The sequence below is a fragment of the Chionomys nivalis genome, chromosome 8 (genome assembly GCF_950005125.1).
Source record: "Chionomys nivalis chromosome 8, mChiNiv1.1, whole genome shotgun sequence".
Taxonomy (NCBI): Eukaryota; Metazoa; Chordata; class Mammalia; order Rodentia; family Cricetidae; genus Chionomys; species Chionomys nivalis.
This window is the reverse complement of record NC_080093.1, coordinates 53737437-53757318: the sequence shown is the minus strand read 5'-3', so window position 1 is coordinate 53757318 and position 19882 is coordinate 53737437. Positions and strand designations below refer to the sequence as shown.

Below are 19882 nucleotides of genomic sequence, written 5' to 3'. Positions count from 1 at the left end.
CTACTTCCCCAAATGTTGAGATTACAGGCTGGGCAGTCACGACCAGTTTAAAGCACCAAATGATGAAACCGGGAGATGGCTCAGTTGGTAAAACACTTGTCTAACAAGCGTAAGGACCTGGACCCTTAGAACCCAGAAAAAAATACTGAACATGCTGGCACTTTCTTGTAAACCCAACAGTAGAAGCTTCCTGGACAGCCTGACAAGGGAAAATCAAAGCTTGAAAAAGAACAGCACCGTCTTTCTGCTAGGTTTCCTTTCCGCTAGGTTTAGTAAACAACACAATTCAGGCTGCTCTTCCCACAGTGACTCATTGCAGCTGCCGTTCTGAAAGCAAAGGAAGCCACCAGGAGAGGAAGGGGAGGGTTATCCTTCACATTCTGATATGATGGCTGAAAAAAAAAAACCCGAAAACCACAAAAACCTCCATTTGGTACTCCATCCATCTTGATACCTACTAGTCATTTGTCTGACTCCAGTTTCTGGAAGAGAATCTCTTGGTAACCCTGTGCTCTAGAGTTGGTGGGACCTGGGAGAATGGAGCTGATAAATCAGGTAGACTAAAGTCTCACACAATCGCCAACTTTATTTAGAGCATCAAATAATTTATATTCTGCTGGTTAAGAGGAGTCACATGAGTAAAGTGTACCATCACAAGGACAAGACGCATGTGGCAAAAACACGTTTTGCTGAGGAGGCAACTAAACAAATGACAATAGCCAGTTGTAATGGGTAATCCGAAGTGGACTCACTGATACCTTCTACACCTGGGAGGGCAACGGAAACACCTTCCGAGAACAATATCATGCTTTGGAAGAAACTGAGGTCACAAGACTCTTGTCTTGTTTTCTTGGAGTTTTCTCATAAGCACTCAGAATTCTCACAGCACTCCATTCTCGGACCGTGTCCCAGCAAACCCTGATTCGGTGTTCCCCCACCTAGAAATGTACAGTGACCATCCTCTTGCTATGTGAGGACTAACTCTCTTCTGCTTCTGTGACTTGTTCATGCAGACATTCAGGTTATCTTGACTACCTAATCTTGGCAGATCAAAACAGCTCTTAGCCTGTTTCTGCAGCTAAGAGTGCTTGTTCTTGCAGAAGACAACACCCACACAGTGGCTCACAATAATCAGTAACTCTAGGTCTAGGGGATCCGATGCTCACCAGCCTGTACTGGCTCCTACACATGTACATAGACTCACAACATGCACATAGCCTGTACTGGCTCCTACACATGTACACAGACTCACAACATGCACATAGCCTGCCCTGGCCCCCTACACATGTACACAGACTCACAATACACACATAACTAAAATAAAAAATAAGCCTTTATAAAGTGAGAAAGGACAAAGGAGTCTCAGGAAATAATAAAACCAGTTTTGTGAAAAAAAGTTAGATATATTGACTCATGATTTTAGTCTCAGCACTCAGGAAGCAGAGGTGTACGGATCTCTATGAACTCAAGGCTGGTCTGGTCTACATAGTGAGCCCTGGGATAGCCAAAGATATATAGTGAGACCCTGTCTAAAAAAAAAAAAAGAAAGAAAGAAAGAAAAGAAAAGAAAAAAGAAAACAAAGTAGAAGAAAAAGAAAGAAAAACAAAAGTTAGATAGCAAAAAATAAACACGGTAGCAAAGAAAGCTAAGGATATAAATTAACTTTGTCTCATTAGGTGTTGGATCCTCTCATCTAATCTTCTACCTCCACCATGCAGGCCAAGAGCTGGAAAAGGAGACCCATTATTACCTCTAGGCCCAGTCACACATACGGCTCTGGGAATGACAGCCTGCCAGAACCCAGCTGGGGTCCCCACCCCCCTGCTGTGCCTCCACTCACCCACAGAAGCAGCCCCTGCAGCAGCAGCAAACGTTCCAGTCTGGCCATCAGAGACAGAGGCAGGACAGGGCAGGCTGGGATACTGAACGTGAGGCTTAACAGTTGCAGCCCAGGCGCAGCCCTAGCCAGTTAGAAGGCATTTAAAACCACTCCTTGCCTGAGTTCTTCCGGTGAGGGCCACACCCAGGTTCCTCGACTTCCTTGCTCCCTTGAGATGTCGTTGATTTGAAATTTACAGAAAAGTTCCTCAAAACCTCCACTCACCACTCCACAGTACCAACGACCAGCAAAAGGCACTTTAGAGCCAAGGTGTTTGGAAGCAGAGGCAGCCTAAGGGATGCATGCACTGACTGACAGTCTACCCAGACACCGTAAAGAGGAAGGAGAGCCTCCCATATGTTGGATGCCCCTCCAGAGCCCCGGGCTGCAAAGAGCTGGTTGATATCAAAAGACAAACACTGCCTAAGTCTCCGGCTGGGGACCCAATAGTCTCAGGTCTACTGGGGCAGGAAACAGGATGGAGTACCAAGACTGGAAGGAACTGTGACTAAGCGAGTGGCTCATGGGGATACAGTTTCAATTTACGAAGATAGAGAGTTCTGAAGGCGGATGGTGGCAGGACTGACTTGATTGCACGATGTTATGGATGGAATTTGTGCTTTGGAGCTGGACGCTCAGACATGGTCAGAATGATTTTAAAATAAAGAAACTGAAGTCAGGCATTAGTGGTGCATGCTTTGAATCCCAGCACTTGGGAAGCAGAGTCAGGTGTATCTCTGTGAGTTCAAGGCCAGCCTGGTCTAGAGAGCAAGTTCCAGGACAGCCAGAGCTACACAGAGAAATTCTGTCTCAAAACAAAACAAAACAAAACACCAAGAGCATCACAAAAGAAAATTCTTTATGAAGGAGAGCATACTTGCTGGTTTTGTGTGTCAACTTGACACAAGCTAGAGTCATCAGAGAAGAAGGAGCTTCGGTTGAGAAATGCCTCTATGAGATCCAGCAGTATGGCATTTTCTCAATTAGTGATCAATGGGGAAAGGGCCCAGCCCATTGTGGATAGTACCAGTCTTGGGCAGGTGTCCAGGTTATAGAAGAAATCAAGCCCAGAAAAACAATGGAAGCAAGTCAGTAAGCAATGCCCTCCATGGCCTCTGCAACAGCTCCTGCCTTTGGCATCCTGCTCCGTTTGAGCTCCTGTCCTGACTTCCTTCCCTGATGAGCAGCAATGCTGAAGTGTGAGCCCAATAAACCCTTTCCTCCCCAACTTACTTTTTGGTCATGCTGTTTCATTGCAGCAATAGAAACCCTAAGACATAGATGGTGATTCATTAATACAGAGACCTGCAGTTGATAAGAGGCTTCAGAATATTCCATACCCCACCTCCCAGGGCTGACAGATCATTGTGGAAAAGATGATAAAAAGAGTGTAAGAAGGTAAGATCCAGTGTGTGTGTGTGTGTGTGTGTGACAGAGACAGAGAGACAGAGAGAGACACACAGAGAGAGGGGGTGAGGAGAACAGAAAAGGAGCTGAGTTTGGTGGTGCACACCTTTACTCCCAGCCCTCAGAGGCAGGAAAATAGCAAAGAATTCAAGGTCGGCAAGGTCTACATAGACCCTGACTCAGAAGAAGAAGAAGAAGAAGAAGAAGAAGAAGAAGAAGAAGAAGAAGAAGAAGAAGAAGAAGAAGAAGAAGAAGAAGAAGAAGAAGAAGAAGATCGGTTTATCAGAAACGCAGTAAACTGATCAGGCTGCCCCATGAGACTACTAACACAGGTCAGGAAGTAATGTGGTCCAAAGTCACAAGAAGTTACCGGAATTGAACTCAACCAGCGTCATCAGCAACTTCCAGAAAGCCTCACAGGAGCACGCCATGTATGGAGCCAAATGGCTAGTCCTCAGCCATCCCAGACAAGCTGCTTTTCAAGCAGATGATTGGTCAAAGAGCTCGGGACAGAGCTCAAGGGACCATCTCTCCAGCTCCAGCAAATCTGTCTCCATATCCCCAAACGTAGATGACTTTGGTCAAAATACAATCCTATCAGGTGTTCAAATGTGAGGGCTACAGTTATGTTTTAATTTGAAATTCCTGTGCTTAAGAGGCATATAAGACAAAAATGCCTCTAACCTGTAAGCCCCACTTGCCCAAAGACAGATAATGAGTAACCTGCCTAACTTATTATTATTATTATTATTATTATTATTATTATTATTATTATTATTATTTTTGGTTTTTCGAGACAGGGTTTCTCTGTGGTTTTGGAGCCTGTCCTGGAACTAGCTCTTGTAGACCAGGCTGTTCTCGAACTCACAGAGATCCGCCTGCCTCTGCCTCCCAAGTGCTGGGATAAAGGCGTGTGCCACCACCGCCCAGCTCCCTAACTTAATTTTGATGACAGGAGCCATCATACTGTATTGTTAAAAATAAGTTTCCAGCCGGGCGTGGTGGCGCACGCCTTTAATCCCAGCACTTGGGAGGCAGAGGCAGGCGGATCTCTGTGAGTTCGAGACCAGCCTGGTCTACAAGAGCTAGTTGCAGGACAGGCTCCAAAACCACAAAGAAACCCTGTCTCAAAAAACCAAAATAATAATAATAATAATAATAAGTTTCCATTTCCTTTAAGAACTGAGCGACTGTTTTTACATCTGTTTCCTGGAGACTGGCATGCTCCAACACATGATCTTGACTTAGTTTTGAGAATTTAACCTCCCTAGTCGCATGGTAACCACATGAAATTTTTTGAGACTTTTTTGCATTTCCTTATTGCTTCACTGTAGAGGCAAGCTTTGAGGTCTCATATGCTTAAGTCATGCCCAGAGAGAGAGACCACTCCTGTTGCCTGTAAGTCAACATGTAACAGTTCCTTTTCCAGCACTATGTCTGCCTGCACGCTGCCATGCTCCCCACCATGATGAAAATGGACCAAATCTCTGAAACTGTAAACTGCTACCTCAGTTAAATGCTTTCCCTTATAAGAGATGTTGTGGGTCATGGTCTCTTTGTAGCAATAGAAACCCTAACTAAGACAGGGACCAACCTGTAAATTTTCTGGTGAACATAGGTGTAAACAAAGACTGTGCTTTAATTTCCGGGCTACCCAGACACAAATAATCACACAGAAACTATAGTAATTATAACACTGTTTGGTCAATGGCTCAGACATATTCCTAGCTAGCTCTTACATCTTAAATTAACCCATTTCTATTAATCTGTGTATTTCCACGAGGCTGTGGCCTGCTGGTAAGGTTCTGGTGTCCTTTACTGTTGGCAGCTACACTGCATCTCCCTGACTCTGCCTTCTTTCCTCCTCTATCTCTGCTTGGATTTTCCACCTTGCTATATTCTGCCCTGCCATAGGCCAAAGCAGCTTCTTTATTAACCAATGATAATAAAGCATATTCACAGCATACAGAGAGGAATCCTACATCACACAGGGGCTGCTTATTCAGTATAACAGGAGACCCTGTGACCTCGGAAAGTACAGGTGCAACAGGGGTTATCAAAGAATACAATGGACCATTGACTGGAGTGTTAATTAAGGAAATGCGACTCATTACTGCTATTTCTGAACATCATTATTCTTTCCTGGGGCAAAACATCCAGAACAAGCTCCAGGCAACAATATCGTTCTTTGGGTACATTCCTAGGTTGCAACTGGGAAGCCCTGCTAAGACTTTAACCCTTACCTGCCCAATAAGTGAGGAATTCCTGTTCCTCCAAATTCCAACCCAATCCCTGGAAGGGAAATGGAAAGAGTTAATTCAGGAAATTCCTACAGTTTGGGCAGAGAACAATCCTCCTGGCTTGGCAAAACATGTGCCACCTGTCATAGTGCGTTTAACATCTGGGGTAAGGCCCATTCCAGTCAAGCCCTACACCATTAGTTCAGAAGCTAGGAAGTGGTTAAGATTCACATCAGGTGCCTCCTTGAAGGGGGCACAAGTATTCCTTGCCAGTTAGCCTGGAATACCTCCTTGTTTCCTGTCCAAAAGCCTGGAACTCAAGACTATAGAAAACTCAAGACTTGAGGAAAGTAAACAAGAGGATAGAATCCACTTACACAACTGTTGCAAATCCCTACAGTTTGCTCAGTTAATTACCACCCGAGCATAAAGTTTACACTGTTTTGAGCTTAAAAGATGCACTCGTCTCCACATCCAAATTGTCGTCAGCCTATGTTCACGTCTGAATATGTAGATGATTTATTATTAGCTGCTAAAGATGAGGAGGACTGTTTGAGAGCCACCAGAGCTGAGTTAGGTTATAGAATTTCTAAAAAGAAAGCCCAAATTTTCTAGCTTTGGATCATCTACTTGGGATATGATCTAAGAGAACAGGAAAAGACTATGGTGCCAAGCCCACACAGTGGCCATAATGCAAATTCAACTCCAACCATCAAGAAACAAGTTAGGGAATTTCTGGGAGCTGTTGGATATTGCTGTCTTTGGACACCTGGGTTTGCTGAAATTGCTACACTCTTGTACTCTGCCACAGCTGGGGGCAACAGTCCTTTGGAATGGACTGAGGAACACGAGTAGGCCTTTTAGAACTTAAAAGAGGCCCTGGTACAGGCCCTACTTTCACTCTTCCTAATAGCTCCAAGCCCTTTCCTCTTTTTTTTAAAAAAATTATTTTATTATGTATACAGTGCTCTGCCTGCGTGTATGCCTGTAGGCCAGAAGAGGGCACCAGACCTCAATACAGATGGTTGTGAACCACCATGTGGTTGCTGGGAATTGAACTCAGGACCTCTGGAAGAGCAGGCAGAGTTCTTAACCACTGAGCCATCTCTCCAGCCCAAGCCCTTTCCTCTTTACATCCATGAAATAAAGGGCATTGCCAAGGAAGTCCTGTCTCAGACTCTTGGTCCCTGGAAAAGGCCCATAGCTTACATCTCAAAGAGACTGGATCCTGTATCCTCTGGATGGCTCTTCTGTTTAAGAGCTGTTACAGCCACCACAATTCTTGTGAAAGAAGCTGAGAAGCTCACACTGGGACAGACTAACTGCAACAGCTCCACATGTTGTGAGAGCCCTGCCGAGAGACGCCAGCAGGCAGTGGATGTCTAGTGTTCATCTGGGGTAGTTTGAATGTAATTGTCTCCCATAAGCTCACAGGGACTGACTCTATTAGCAGGTGCATAGCCTTGTTGAAGTAGGTGTTGGAAGAAGTGTGTCACACTGGAGGCAAGCATTGAAATTTCCTGTGTTCAAACTACGTCTAGTCCAGTTCACTTCCTGTTGTCTGCCGAACAAGATGTAGGACTCTCAGCTCTTTCTCCAGCACCATGACTATCTGCATGCCAACACGTCCTGCCTTGATGATAATGAACTAAGCCTCTGAACCGTAAGTCACCTCATATAAATGTTTTCCTTTATAAGAGTTGCCATGGTTGTGGTGTCTCTTCACAGCAGCAGAAACTCTAAGAAGTCTGTAGTAGGGACTTGGATATTGCCATAATGGGCCTGATCATGCTTTTTGTTAAGTTGGGAGCGTAGACTGCAGCCCCTTGCATCTATCCCAGCCTCTAGGCCTGAGAGTTTGTATTGGTCTGGACTCCAAATCCCAGGATGCCAGGTCTTGACCCCTCCCTGGGGGGGGCCTCAGGACCACTCCCACAGAGTATTTAAATGAACTCCCAAAAGAGAAACACGTGGTCTCTTTTCCTTCCTCCTGGTGGTCCCATTTGCGGCCCCTGGGGCCACCATAGAGTGCAGAACTCCCATTAAACCTGGATATTTCTTAATTTGGCTTGTTTTGATTTGACTTGATTGGGATTTTGCGTTGGCGGAGAGCTCACGTTAGGAAATATTCCTAACATCTTGGAGGTCCCACTGAGATGCAAGGGGCTGGGGTCTATGCTCCCAATTTAACACTTTTGTTTGAAGGAAAATGGACCTTGGGACTGTGGATTAGAAAAGCTGTTGAATGATTTAAATGCTGTTTAATGGGTCATGCAGTAGAGACATGGAAGACTGTGTTACTGAATGTGATTTGATGAACTGTGGGTATCAAGAGGTTTCAGAGGAGAAGAATTTTAATATGTGACCCAGAGTTTGTTCTTGTGATATTTTGGTAAAGAATGTGGCTACCTTTTGCCTTTATCTGAAAAATCTGCTTGAAGCTAAAGTGAAGAAATTTGGATTAATTCTATTGGCAGAGGAAATCTCAAAATGGCCTAGTAAAGATTCTGCCAAGTTGTTACTAGTGTTCATGCTTATAATGATTTATAATTAAAGGGAGCAAAGAAAAATATGAAATGTGCAGTTTGAGGTGAAAAATAGCCAGGAAGTTGAATGGAACTGAGCCCTGTGTTCAAGGAAATAAACAGATAACATAATGGAATAAAGGTAGTTGTGACCTCATGGGGTCAAGATTCCAACCAGCTAAGTTTCTGACTTGTGAAAATGAATTAAAGGAAGCTTAGAGCTGGGTGTGGTGGTGCATGGCTTTAATTCTCAGAAGGCAGAAGATGGTGAATCACTGAGTTTGAGGCCAGCCTGGTCTATAGAGCAAGTTCCAGAACAGCCAAGCCTAGGCAGTGAAGGAAACCATTGAAAACAGAAAGCTGCTGAAGATGTAACTGAATGAGGGGACCATGTTCAAGCCCCAGTGAGCAGCAGCACTTGGCAGCTTCAGCCCCATTGTTCTGACTTTAGAATCAATAACAGAAGAAAGGGTTTATGGAATATTCCTTTGTTACTAAGAAAAGCTGCTGAGGCCAGGCGTGAGTCAGGGGTTTCCCTGAATGGAGGCCTAAAGAGGCCATTGTGTGAAGCTATGAAGATGAAGCCTGGATTGCCTGGAAGACCTTGAGGTTTTGAGATGTTAGAAATGCCAGAGTCATGGGATACCTGCTGGGGAGAGCTACTAACAGGGAGTGGAACCAGCCCAAGAGAAAGAAGTGTGTAGCAGTCAACCAAGCTTGTAGGAGTTGGAGATCTGAAGAGCATTTTGACATCAAAAATGGAGGTGCAGAGTTTAAAGTTTGCCTGGCTGGTTTTCGGTCTTGTTTTGGTCCAGAGTTTTCTCACTATTCTCCCTGAAGGAAAAATGGAGAACATCTACAGAGACAGCCAATATGCATTTGCCATGGCTCATGTTCATAGACAGATAGATAAATGGGTTTTTCCCTTCAGAGGGATAGACTATTAAAAATGAAGATGAAATTGGCCAGTTGCTGGAGACAATCTGCCTACTGATGAGCTGGTCATAATCCACCAGCCAGGACACCAAAAAGACAAAAACTTCCACACTCACGGTAACAATCAAAGATCAAGTTATCCAAGAGGCTGCTCTTGGAGAATCCAAGTTCCAGACTGTTCTGGAGATATCTGCTGTCCCTGAGCCCCTCCTCTTCCCCGGTGAAGATGTTCCTAGGTAAAATCCAGAAGAGATCAAGTCATATTCTGACTTGGGGACTCAGAAGATCCACAACAGATGGTGAATTTTGCCTCATGGAAGAATCTGCATGCCAAAGATACTGGGCCAAAACTGGCTAATTACCCTGCATCCTGCCATGTGCTTGTCACCGAAGATCTCAGAACTCAGCTCTCCTCATGCCTGGTTATCTGGACACCGAGAAAAACTTTAGAGCATGTCAAGCCACTGCCTGATCTGTGCCCAAGGAAATGCAAAGAAGGACATGCTTCTCCTAGGTCAGCAGAGTCAAGGTACAGTACCTGTTGGATTTTGGGGATTGGACTTGACTGAAGTCAAGTCAGGACTGCATGGCTACAAATATTTGCTCGTCTTTGTTGATACAGTCACAGGCTGGTTAGAGGCCTTTCCATCCCAAGTAGAAATGGCCCAAGTGGTAGCTAAGAAATTAATAATAGAAATTATTCCCAGATCTGACCAACATCCCCATATCTCTGGGGTCTGAAATTGGCCTTGCCTTCATTGCCAAGCAATCGCAATTGCTCTCTAAGGCTCTTAAAATAAATTGGGAACTTCATTGTTTGTATCGTCCTCAGAGCTAAATAGAACCTTAAAATAGATTAAAGAAAATATACTCTTGAAATCAGGGGTAACTGAGTTGACCTCTTGCTTTACGTCCTCTTCAGGGTCTGATGTAATCCCTACTGAGAAAAGTTCACTTCACACAAAATAGTCTATGGACAGCCACCTCCCATGACATGCTGGACTGTCATTAGATTGCCCCCACTCCAAACTCTTGAGTTCCTAAAAGGATTGCAATTAACCTTGGATGAGAATTCCTTGTGTCCAGATTGCTCAACCTGTTGGGTACCACCCACCTGACCAGAGATGCTGTATTAGACTGTCACACTAACTGAAGCTTGAGAAAGGAGACCTTTAAGTCCTCCCACACAGTGACACACTTCCTCCAACAACATCCACACCTGCTTCAACAAGGCCTCATCTTCTAGTAGTGTCACGCCCTTTGGGCGCCATTTTCTTTCAAGCCACCATAGTCATTCAGTGGGTTTTAGATGGTTGTTATCCTTCAAGGGGATTGGTTACAAGCTGTTATTGGTAATGGTCAGGAAAAAAGCTGAATAAAGGAGATTAAATTCAGGAATCTCTTTCTGAAGAGCAAATGAGGGATAAAGTATACAAATGGTGAAATAAAAGGGTAGATTGCTGAGTCTACTTTCGAACAAATACTAATCTCGGACATTTTACATTGGTATGGATTTTGTATATTGATATCAATTTAAGGATATTTTTGTTATACTATATATAAGTTTCTACTGTTGTTTAAGGGATTGTACTTACATAGGTCATTTTAAAATGTAATGTAAAGTTCAAGTCCTTAAAAACCATTACTACAAACCATTTAGGATAACTAAGAAATGCAAGTTAGTAGTTAGTCATCTATAACAACTAAACTTGTAGTCATGTTCGGTATGTTTTCTTTTTTTCTTTTAAATATTTATTTATTTATTTTATTATTATGCATACAGTGTTCTGCCTGCATGTCAGAAGAGAACACCAGTTGTCTCCTATACATAGATTTGGGAAAGTAAAGAAAAAGGATAGAGAAAGTCCTTAAAAAAGAAATATAGTCAGGCATGGTGGTGCACACCTTTAATCCCAGCATTTAGAAGGCAGAGGCAGGTGGATCTCTCTGAATTCAAGGTCAGCATGAGTGAGATCCAGGATGCCAAAAAAAAAAACAACCAAAAACAAAAAGAAACAAACAACAACAACAAAAAAAACACAAACAAACGCAGAGACATCCTGTCTCAAAAAAACCCAAAAACTAAAAATAAAAATAAAAGAAACAGGTTTTTAAAACCTGTGTGGAAAATACACAATCTGGATACTGTATTAATGTTATTGTGTTATCTTTGAATTGTTTGCTGAGGAAGGAGCAACATCTGCTAAAAGACATTTGACTATAAATGCTGCTGGATTTGTCCAACCTATATATTTTGAAAATGCCTTGAATTCAAAATTTAAGTCAAAAGATATGTTACTTTAGAGAAAATGTTTTGCTTTTGTTTCCACAGGAAATGAGAGGCTGTGGATTCATTCTGAGTTAGAAAAAAAATCAGGTTTGATAAAGGGATACTCTCCTGAAAAAAAAAATCTCTGACAGGAGCAGATGGTCCAGATGATTCAACATTTCAGAGCACCTCTGTTGTAGTTTCCTCTGAGTTCTACACCCAGAACAACCTCAAGACTGCAGGCTGAGATGATTCAGACTCAAAGAATACTCTAGTCAGGACTTGACCATAATCCTAAATTTTCTTTGGGTCCCCATAAGATTATCAGCACCCCCAACCAGCAGGAAGTAGCCTAGAAAACTACACCCACATTCCCACAATATGAATTATGGATGTTTGTCTTTGTTTAGAGTGTTGGTTACAAGTTGTTGAGGATAATGGTCAAGAAAAAAGCTAAACAAAGGAGAGTAGATTCTGTAGTGGCATTTCAATTCTAATTTAGTAAATAAAGCTTGTCTGAAGATCAGAGAGTAAAACAGTTCCATTGGTCAGCCTTACAGACCAGGCTATGGTAACGCACACCTTTAATCCCAGTAACCATGCTAGTTGCCATAGAAACCAGGTGGTGCAGGCCTTTAATCCCAGTGGTGCACACCTTTAATTCCAGCCCTAGGGAGGATTATAAAATGGGAGGAAACAGCTCTCTGACAGTCCCATTCTGAGATTCCTGGAGGCTGGATCACCATTTTCAGACTGAGGTTGAGGTAAGAGCCAGTGGCTGGCTGCTTTCCTTTCCAGATCTTCAGGTTGAACCCCAATTTCTCACTCTGAGATTTTATTAACCATGCTTCAAAAGGGGAAGCTCTATGGGATAATGCTTCTGTACCCTGTAAAGACTTGTCACTTGTATTGGTTTAATAAAATGCTTATTGGCCAGTAGCCAGGTGGAAGTATAGGTAGGTGTGATCAGTCTAGGAGAATTCTGGGATGAAGAAAGACTCAGTCTATAGTCATCAGTTAGATACAGAGGAAGCAAGATGAGAATGCCTCACTAAGTAAGGCATCAAGCAACATGGCTGAACACAGATATTAATTGTGGATTTATTTAAGTTGTAAGAGCTAGTTAGTAATAAGTCTGAGCTAATAGGCCAACCAGTTTATAATTAATATAAGCCTCTGTATGTTTTATGTTTTGAATGGCTGTGGGACTGGGCAGGACAGAAACTTCTGTCTATAGTGGTTTGCACTGCACTTCTTGTTTACTCAGGTAATATTATATCTTTCTGGATTCTTTGATGGAGTTGGAAGATCAAGTAGTTATAGTTGTATTTTTCCTTAGTCATGATAGAAAGTTAATTAGGTAAAAAGCTTTGGACTCATTAAGATAGGATAAATAATAGAATATTTTCTTTAAATCTGCCAATTATGACTGGATATTGTAAATGCAATCTTTACTCGATAATTGTTCTTATTGTACATATTTTTACTATGATAGAGTTATTTTTCTTTTTATTTAGACACAAAGGGAGAAATGTTTTATTCATCAACCTAGCAGCCCCTCAAGAAATAGATCCCAACCAACTCATGGACAATCTGGATTGGTGGACCACAGAGGAAGCCAGCATCTTGCCCTGCTGCTGCTGTAGATGGCAAGGTCCTGAGACCAACACTATGTAATATAAGGCATTTTCCTGGGTGGTTAACAGGACACCAAGTTTCCCAGTCTAGAAAGTAAAGACATGACTGCTCCAAGGTATGGTTGAGAGGAAGTTCTTTATTATAGATACGAGGGACAGTGCAGACAGGCATGGGAAGAGTCCAGAGCAGGGAGGGAAAGTAGACTAATGACCAGTGGACCAAACCAGACCATAACGAGAAAGGGAGCAAGAAAATGAGGGCTAAGATAGCACCAAGAGAGAGAGGATCAAGAAGGCACATGGCCGGGCTGAAGAGATGGCTCAGAGGTTAAGAGCACTGGCTGTTCTTCCAGAGGTCCTGAGTTCAATTCCCAGCAACCACATGGTGGCTCACAACCATCTGTAATGAGATCTGGTGCCCTCTTCTGGCCTGTGGACACAATGCAGGCAGAACACTATATACATAATAATAAAATAAATAATAAAAAAAGAAGGCACATGGCCAAAATGGCAGAGTTATGGAGGAATGAGACGCTGGAGGAAGGAAAGTCCCTGAGTTGGAGAAGTTTAGGGTAGGGGATGGGGTGAGAAGAGTTGAGAAGTGAGGTACTGAGTGATCCTGAAGGCCAGCATCTTCTTTGGTATGTTCATAAGCACCATGGTTAGCTATTTGTCCTGAGTTCCTTTTAGATCCAACATCCCAGCTTTTTTGTTAATGATAAAGGGTGATGTAATCTCTCTGCAACTGAGTGTTAGTGGAAATTAGGGTGTTGTTGTCAGGGCTCAGGAAGGCTGGAATGCTGGTCAAAGGCCAGGGAAAGGAGTGCAGGCTGGCAAACATCTGTTTCACTCCTGCCCAGGTTCTGTGCGACTGCCTGGGGCTAGGAAGTAGTCTGCTTTGGAGTAGTCTGGAAGTGCTGGTTCAAGTCAGGCGCTCAGGCTGGTCGGAAGGTCTGTCAGAAGCATCTAGTTTACATCAGTCCAGGGCTAGCCGGTTTTGATTAGGAGCATTTTGCAGTCTTCTTTGGAAATCTATTTGGATAGATAGAGGCTAGTGTCAGAAGTTAAAGTTAAGGAACTAGGGGAAAATATTTACCTTGGGTGTACACTTGAAACATCCAGGTCTGTGACCCTAGTCACAAGACGAGGGGGAGGAGAGAGAGAGAGAGAGAGAGAGAGAGAGAGAGAGAGAGAGAGAGAGAGAGAGAGAACCCACTCTCCAGAACAGGCAGAAGAAGGTAGGAAGCTTAGCCTGCTGGTTGACATGAGTATCTATCTGGAACCTGTTTGACCAATGACAGGCAGAGTCAAGTCAGGACTCCCTGAAGCTGACATGAATTTTTCAAGTTTACAAAAAGAGATAAAAGTTTTACATATATTATCATTACCACTGTTTATAAATTATACTGAAATTTACACTGTGGAAAATTCACAGACCCCTGCCTTTAAATCTTGTGACCATGATTGTAGCAGTCAATGCTTTACCAGCGCTAGATTAATAGTTTATCAGAACTTCACTTAGTAATGTTGAATATCTGAAGTTTTGAAGTCTATTTTTACAACAATAGCATAGGAAGAAGAAAATAAATCTGAAACATTTCTAATTCCTCACACACCTTAAATCACCCCCTCGGACCTTTATATCTTGCATTTGTATGTCATAAATCACTTTCTTAGACCCTCATAACTTACTTGAGCTTTTACATCCTCAGACTTTTACAATTTATGTTTACATACCTTAAGTTACATAAACATCAAAGATTTTCTCTTTCCATCCATAATTTACCATGAGACACCAGTGATTAGTGAGAGTAGTCATTGTAAAACAAGTTCCTTTAAATAAAGGAATAGTAAAAAGTTACATTGAAACCTGTTTTGTGAGTTTATTTCTTTTATAGGGAAGTCAGCCAGCAAGGTAAATTCTCTGTAAGTTTGTTTTTTTATATATGAAATAGACTGACCAGGCAATTGCAGCTTTGTGGGAGGAGGGGGTGCTTGCTGCTGTCAAACTGATAAAGCTAAAATTAGCCATCAACATCATCAGAGAGCCGAGGATACATTACAGCATGAAGTATAACCCAAAAGGCTTCTGTAGCAGTTAAAATGACAGAGACTCACCCACTACCTGGAGAGTTAGCATTCCCCTGTGGCACACAGGACAGCATTAATTCACCTGCTAAACCTAGAATGTCTGAGAGATTTTTCAGTGGAGGAGGAACTTGGGAAAACTGATGTATCTTGGGGAGTCACAGAAGGGCTGTCAATCTAACAGTGGCCACAGTTTGGGCAGGGCCTTGATGGTGTGTGAGGCGTGGGCCAGTTCTTTGCCCAGGGGTTAGTGTCACCAGACCCAAGTGTAGTCATCTGTGCCCCATCTTCTTCTTTGGAGACCTTAGGGTCAATACTAATAGATCTTTAACCAAACTTTGTTTTTAGTTACTTGCTTTAGGCTTAGCCTGGAAAACATACACAGGAGGCTAAATAAAGCTTGTCCCCGTGAATTAATTACACGTGTACTTATGAGCATAGTTCTGAGCACATTAAGTAATTTGATCGCTGGTGACTGAGCATTAATTTACATGTCTTAATAATTTTTAACAATTTATAAGTTAGTATCTTATACAAGACTAGGATTTTACAATTTTATCCCTGTTAAGTCTGGGCCTTAAAAATTTGAATTGAAGATCCTTTAGCATCCAAATAAAAGTTTAAACCATAAATACAGTCACAAAGACAAAGAGGCTAGATATATATCTTCAGGTCAGTTTCTGTTAGCCTGAATAGATCTTAGGAATTTAAAACCCTCCTTTTTTTTTTAAATCAAACATAAGCTGTTCTCTATTTCTCTAAGTCTAGAGTGTAATCAGTCAGAAAATACACAGGTAATTAGATATAACTCTCTAAGTCAGCTTTTGTTAATCTGAATAGACCATTATAAGTTAGAAATTTATAAACCTTATTTATCAAATATTCCTTATTCATCAAGCATACGTCGTTATCTAAAGTTTTCGAGGAACCTGGTGTTGAGCAGTTAGCAAAGACATAAGTAGTTAGACATCTTTAAGTCGGTTTCTGTTAACCTGAATATACCTCTATAGACTAAGGAATTTATCATCAGGCAAAATCTATCCTAATCCAAAATAACTTGGAGACCTGCTGTTATCTCCTTAGTTTAAGAAGCAGATACGTGGTAAGCAGAGGGCTCAGTGGGACTCAGAAGTTCTTTGATTGTTGCCTTAGTTGGTTTATACCACATGGTTACCTTAATCATTGCATGTACTCTTTAGCTTCAGTAAAGATAGCTACCAGCCATTATTGCTTCCATTCCGAAGAGGTCATCAGCCAAAGGTGGAGACAAGCCACATTGCTGATTTCTTTTTTCAAGACAGGGTTTCTCTGTATAGCCCTGGCTATGTAGACCAGGCTGGTCTCGAACTCACAGGGATCTGCCTGCCTCCACCTCCCAAGTGCTGGGGTTAAAAGCGTGTGCCACCACCACTCTGCCATAGTTGCTATTTTCTTAAACAAGAGTTGAATTCAAGTTACATGTTCAGATACAGTATACTACAGCAGATCTATTTTCTGAAGGAGAGTTGAATCACATATATTATATGTGATTAATATGTAGCAAATTAAGATTACCTATACATAGATTTTTAAACTATCGGCCTTTTGTTAACTTTTTAATACAGATTTTGCAAATTTTTAACCATACCTAAAGAATTTACGAATCCTGAGATAGAATTCACACAATTGTCTTAAGAGATTTTCTTTGAGAGCAGAGAGCAAAGAAACCATAGAGAAAAGATTTTCAAAGGTGAAAAGTAGAAAAAGCTTTGAGAAAGAAGAGTTTGAGAAGTGTGGAGCAGAAGAAGCTGAGGTTTAATTTAAGAGAGCTGGGGATCATTTGTGCTGTGGCAGGCGTGGTTAGCACCTGAGAGAATTTAGAAGTCTGGTGTGCCGTCTGGGCCATTGGCCTGTACGGAGGCCAGGACATTTGCACTAGGACACCGGGGCTTCAGTGAAATTTCTGAGTCCAAGGAGGAAAAGAGAAAGGGTTGGAGATGAACTCCACCAGAGGGAAGGTTCCAAGAGGGAGCTGAGACACAGAGACAGGGTCCAAACGAGGAGGAACTCCATGCAAGGAAGATTCCATTATTGTGGAGGCCCAGGAGGATGTAAAGAGGAGGCAGAGCAAGCAGTTCTGAAGGGGAGGCCAGGAAAGGGTATAAACAGAAACTCCAACTGAAGGAGGATTCCAATATCCTTGAGGCCAAGGGGGCATACGGAAGCTGCAGGACTCGCAGGAGGGAGCTGAGAGATAGAAGGGACCAGGGCAGAAGAGAGGAGGGTAAGTGTCCTGGTGACAAGAATTTCAATCCAGGGCATCCTCAAGGGGACTGAGAGACCTGTCAGAGAGATATGTCCTAAACCATGGAGGAAAGGCATCCCTTTCCATGTGATGGGGCCCCCTGGAGGGTGAGAGGAAGCTTCCTGGCACACAGGTGTGACTTCTACAGTAATAGTAGAAAAAGCAGGCAGCTCCAGGAGATGCTTAGCCAGTAGAGGAGGAGAGAGATGAGCGGGTGGGGCAGTTAGGGAAGAAAACAGCTGAAGAGGCAAACTGGAGAGGCTTTTGGGAAAAGGCAGGGTTTCAACAGAGGAAGAGGGGCAACTCTCTCAGCACTGAGATGCCCATGTGGTGGGTACCCAAGAGGGCACAGCAGGCCCCAGGAGCCAGAGACTGAGAAGAAGCTTACTGAGTAGGCAAGGGGAGACAAATAGAGTAAGGGTAAGAAAGAAACAGCTGAAGAGGTGAACTATAAAATTGAGGTCAACCATGGGGGCTGGCAGAGGCCAGCAGAAACAATACCATAGTTACATACCTTAGGGAAATCAAGTTAGCAGCTCGGTTCAGTTAGGAAAGGCCAAGCCCCTTGGAAGGGCTCATATGTGCTCCTCCTGAGTTTCAGGCACAGATGTATAAAGTGAGGACATGTCTACTCCAATTACAGTGGTGGTTGGTTTTTTGTAGGCATGAGGGAGAGTACAGCTAGAGGCATCTGGAAGAGTCCAGAGCAAAGACAGAAAGTAGAAGATTAAACATGGCCAGCAGACTGAACCGGGCCATGAGAAGAAGGGGCGGGGAGGAAGGAGAAAGAGAGAAAGAGAAGAAAGGACCAAGAAAGAGGGGGCAAGAGAATGCCAACAGAGGGCTAACTGAGAAGGCACATGGCTGAATGACAGGGTTCTATAGAAATGAGAAGCTGGGAAGGGGGAGCCCATGAGCTGAGAAGTTTAGAGTAGGGAGCGGGCTGAGAAGAGCCACAGGAACTGAGTGGGCCTGGAGGCCAGCATGCTCTTTGGTATGCGCAGAGGCACCATGGTTAGCCATTTGTCCTGAGCTTCTTATGGACCCAGACACACAGGATTTGCCTTCAGTTAACCCGTCACTTACTCCTAAGAAGAGACTCCACCAGGTTGCTGCTTACAGATGTCACCTACGCAGGTAATAGCAGAAAACAGCAAGAACAGCTAAGGCTGGAAGAACAGTTAGTAGGAATAGCCGATTTCTTTGATCTAAAAGTGAAAAAACAAACAAGAAATTTTTTCGACAAGAGCAGACTTTTTTTTTTTTTTTTTTTTTTTTTTTGGCAGTCTATGATAAAGAACAAATGGAGAAGCCAACAGTCTTCTTCCTGGATGGGAGGGGCCTGATGAACAGGACAAACATAGACAGAACTGGGTCATCTTTTCGTCAACTTGACATAAGTTAGGGTGACTTAGGGAGAGGGAACGTTGGTTGAGAAAATGCCTATATCATATTGCCTATAGGCAAGTCTGTGGGGCATTTTCTTGATTGCTAATCAAAAGAGGAGGCTCACCCTGGGTAGTAAGTACCACTTCTGCACAGTCTAAGAAAGCAAACTGAGCAAGCCTCAGGGAGCAAGCCATGAGGAGCAAGCCTCAAGGAGCAAGCCTCGAGGAGCAAGCCACGTGGAGCAAGCCACGTGGAGCAAGCCATGAAGCATTTCTTCACGGCCTCTGCTTCAGTTCCCACCCACGTCCTTTCATAGTGAATTGTAAGTTGTAAGCAAATAAAATGAGTCCTTTCCTCACTAAGTTGCTTTAGGTCAGCATTTTATCACAGTGTTGTAAAGCAGACTCACAGAGGGAGGAAGGGAGGCCACCATGCTGCCTAGCACTCCCAAGAGCAGAAGGGACTGGCCTTGTGTTCTAACAGGAAGGAGACATTCTCATTCCCAAGGGTTTGTTGACTTATTCTACAGTTTGGTAAAACACACATCACACGAAACTTTCAGAACACAGCTGATCAATCCGAGGTGTCTTTACGTGACTGTGCGGCCATCTCCACACCAGTCTCTAGAACTTTCTCATCTTCCCTCACTGACCTCTGTCCCCAGTGGACACTAACTGTCCAGCCTTGTCCCCGACTGTGGTTCTCCGTGTTCTCTATTTCACATTGTCAGCTTGTTGCTCCAGGACTGCCTGGGAGTACAACCACACTTGCCCCGAGAGCCAGGCTTATTTCACTTAACACACTGTCTCCATGGCTTATTATACGGCTGTGTCAGAGCGTCTGTGCTTTTCAAGACTGCATGCTATTCCACTGACTACACAGACTGTATTTGTTAGTTCATTTGTCTACCCGCAGACCCTGGGTTCCTTCCCACCCTTGGGCTGTTGACACTCACAGGTATACACTGCTGGAACTATAGGCCAGGGCCAGTGTATCCCAGTTGAATTTTACTGGTTTTTTTTTTTTTTTTTTTTTTTTGAGTTCTGGGGGTCGAATTTAGGGCTTCATGCATGCTAGGAAAATGCTTTATTACTGAGCTTCAGCCAAGTCCTAATTTTTGCATATATTGTTAAATAAGGTCCAACTTCATTCTTCCCCACATGTATTGGCCAGCATTATTTGTGGAAGAGGCTGCCTTTTCCCTACTGGATGTTCGGCCCAAGGGTC

At 43.2% G+C, this 19882-nt stretch overlaps 1 protein-coding gene across 2 annotated transcripts in view; it reads right to left on the bottom strand.

Moving 5' to 3' along the window:
- Positions 1 to 13049: 13049 nt before the first annotated feature.
- Positions 13050 to 19882, bottom strand: part of LOC130880381 (tumor necrosis factor receptor superfamily member 23-like) — an 18509-nt gene continuing 11676 nt past the window's right edge. Inside the window, exons 6-7 of one of the 2 annotated variants that reach the window (XM_057779378.1) lie at positions 18353 to 18474; positions 13865 to 13926 (exon numbers count right to left, since the gene is read on the bottom strand). In XM_057779378.1, the coding sequence (XP_057635361.1) occupies positions 18392 to 18474 (83 nt within the window). In that variant the 3' untranslated portion in view covers positions 13865 to 13926; positions 18353 to 18391. Of the gene's footprint in view, positions 13927 to 18352; positions 18475 to 19882 lie in introns of both variants that reach the window. The other variant, XM_057779380.1, reaches the window with a different exon arrangement.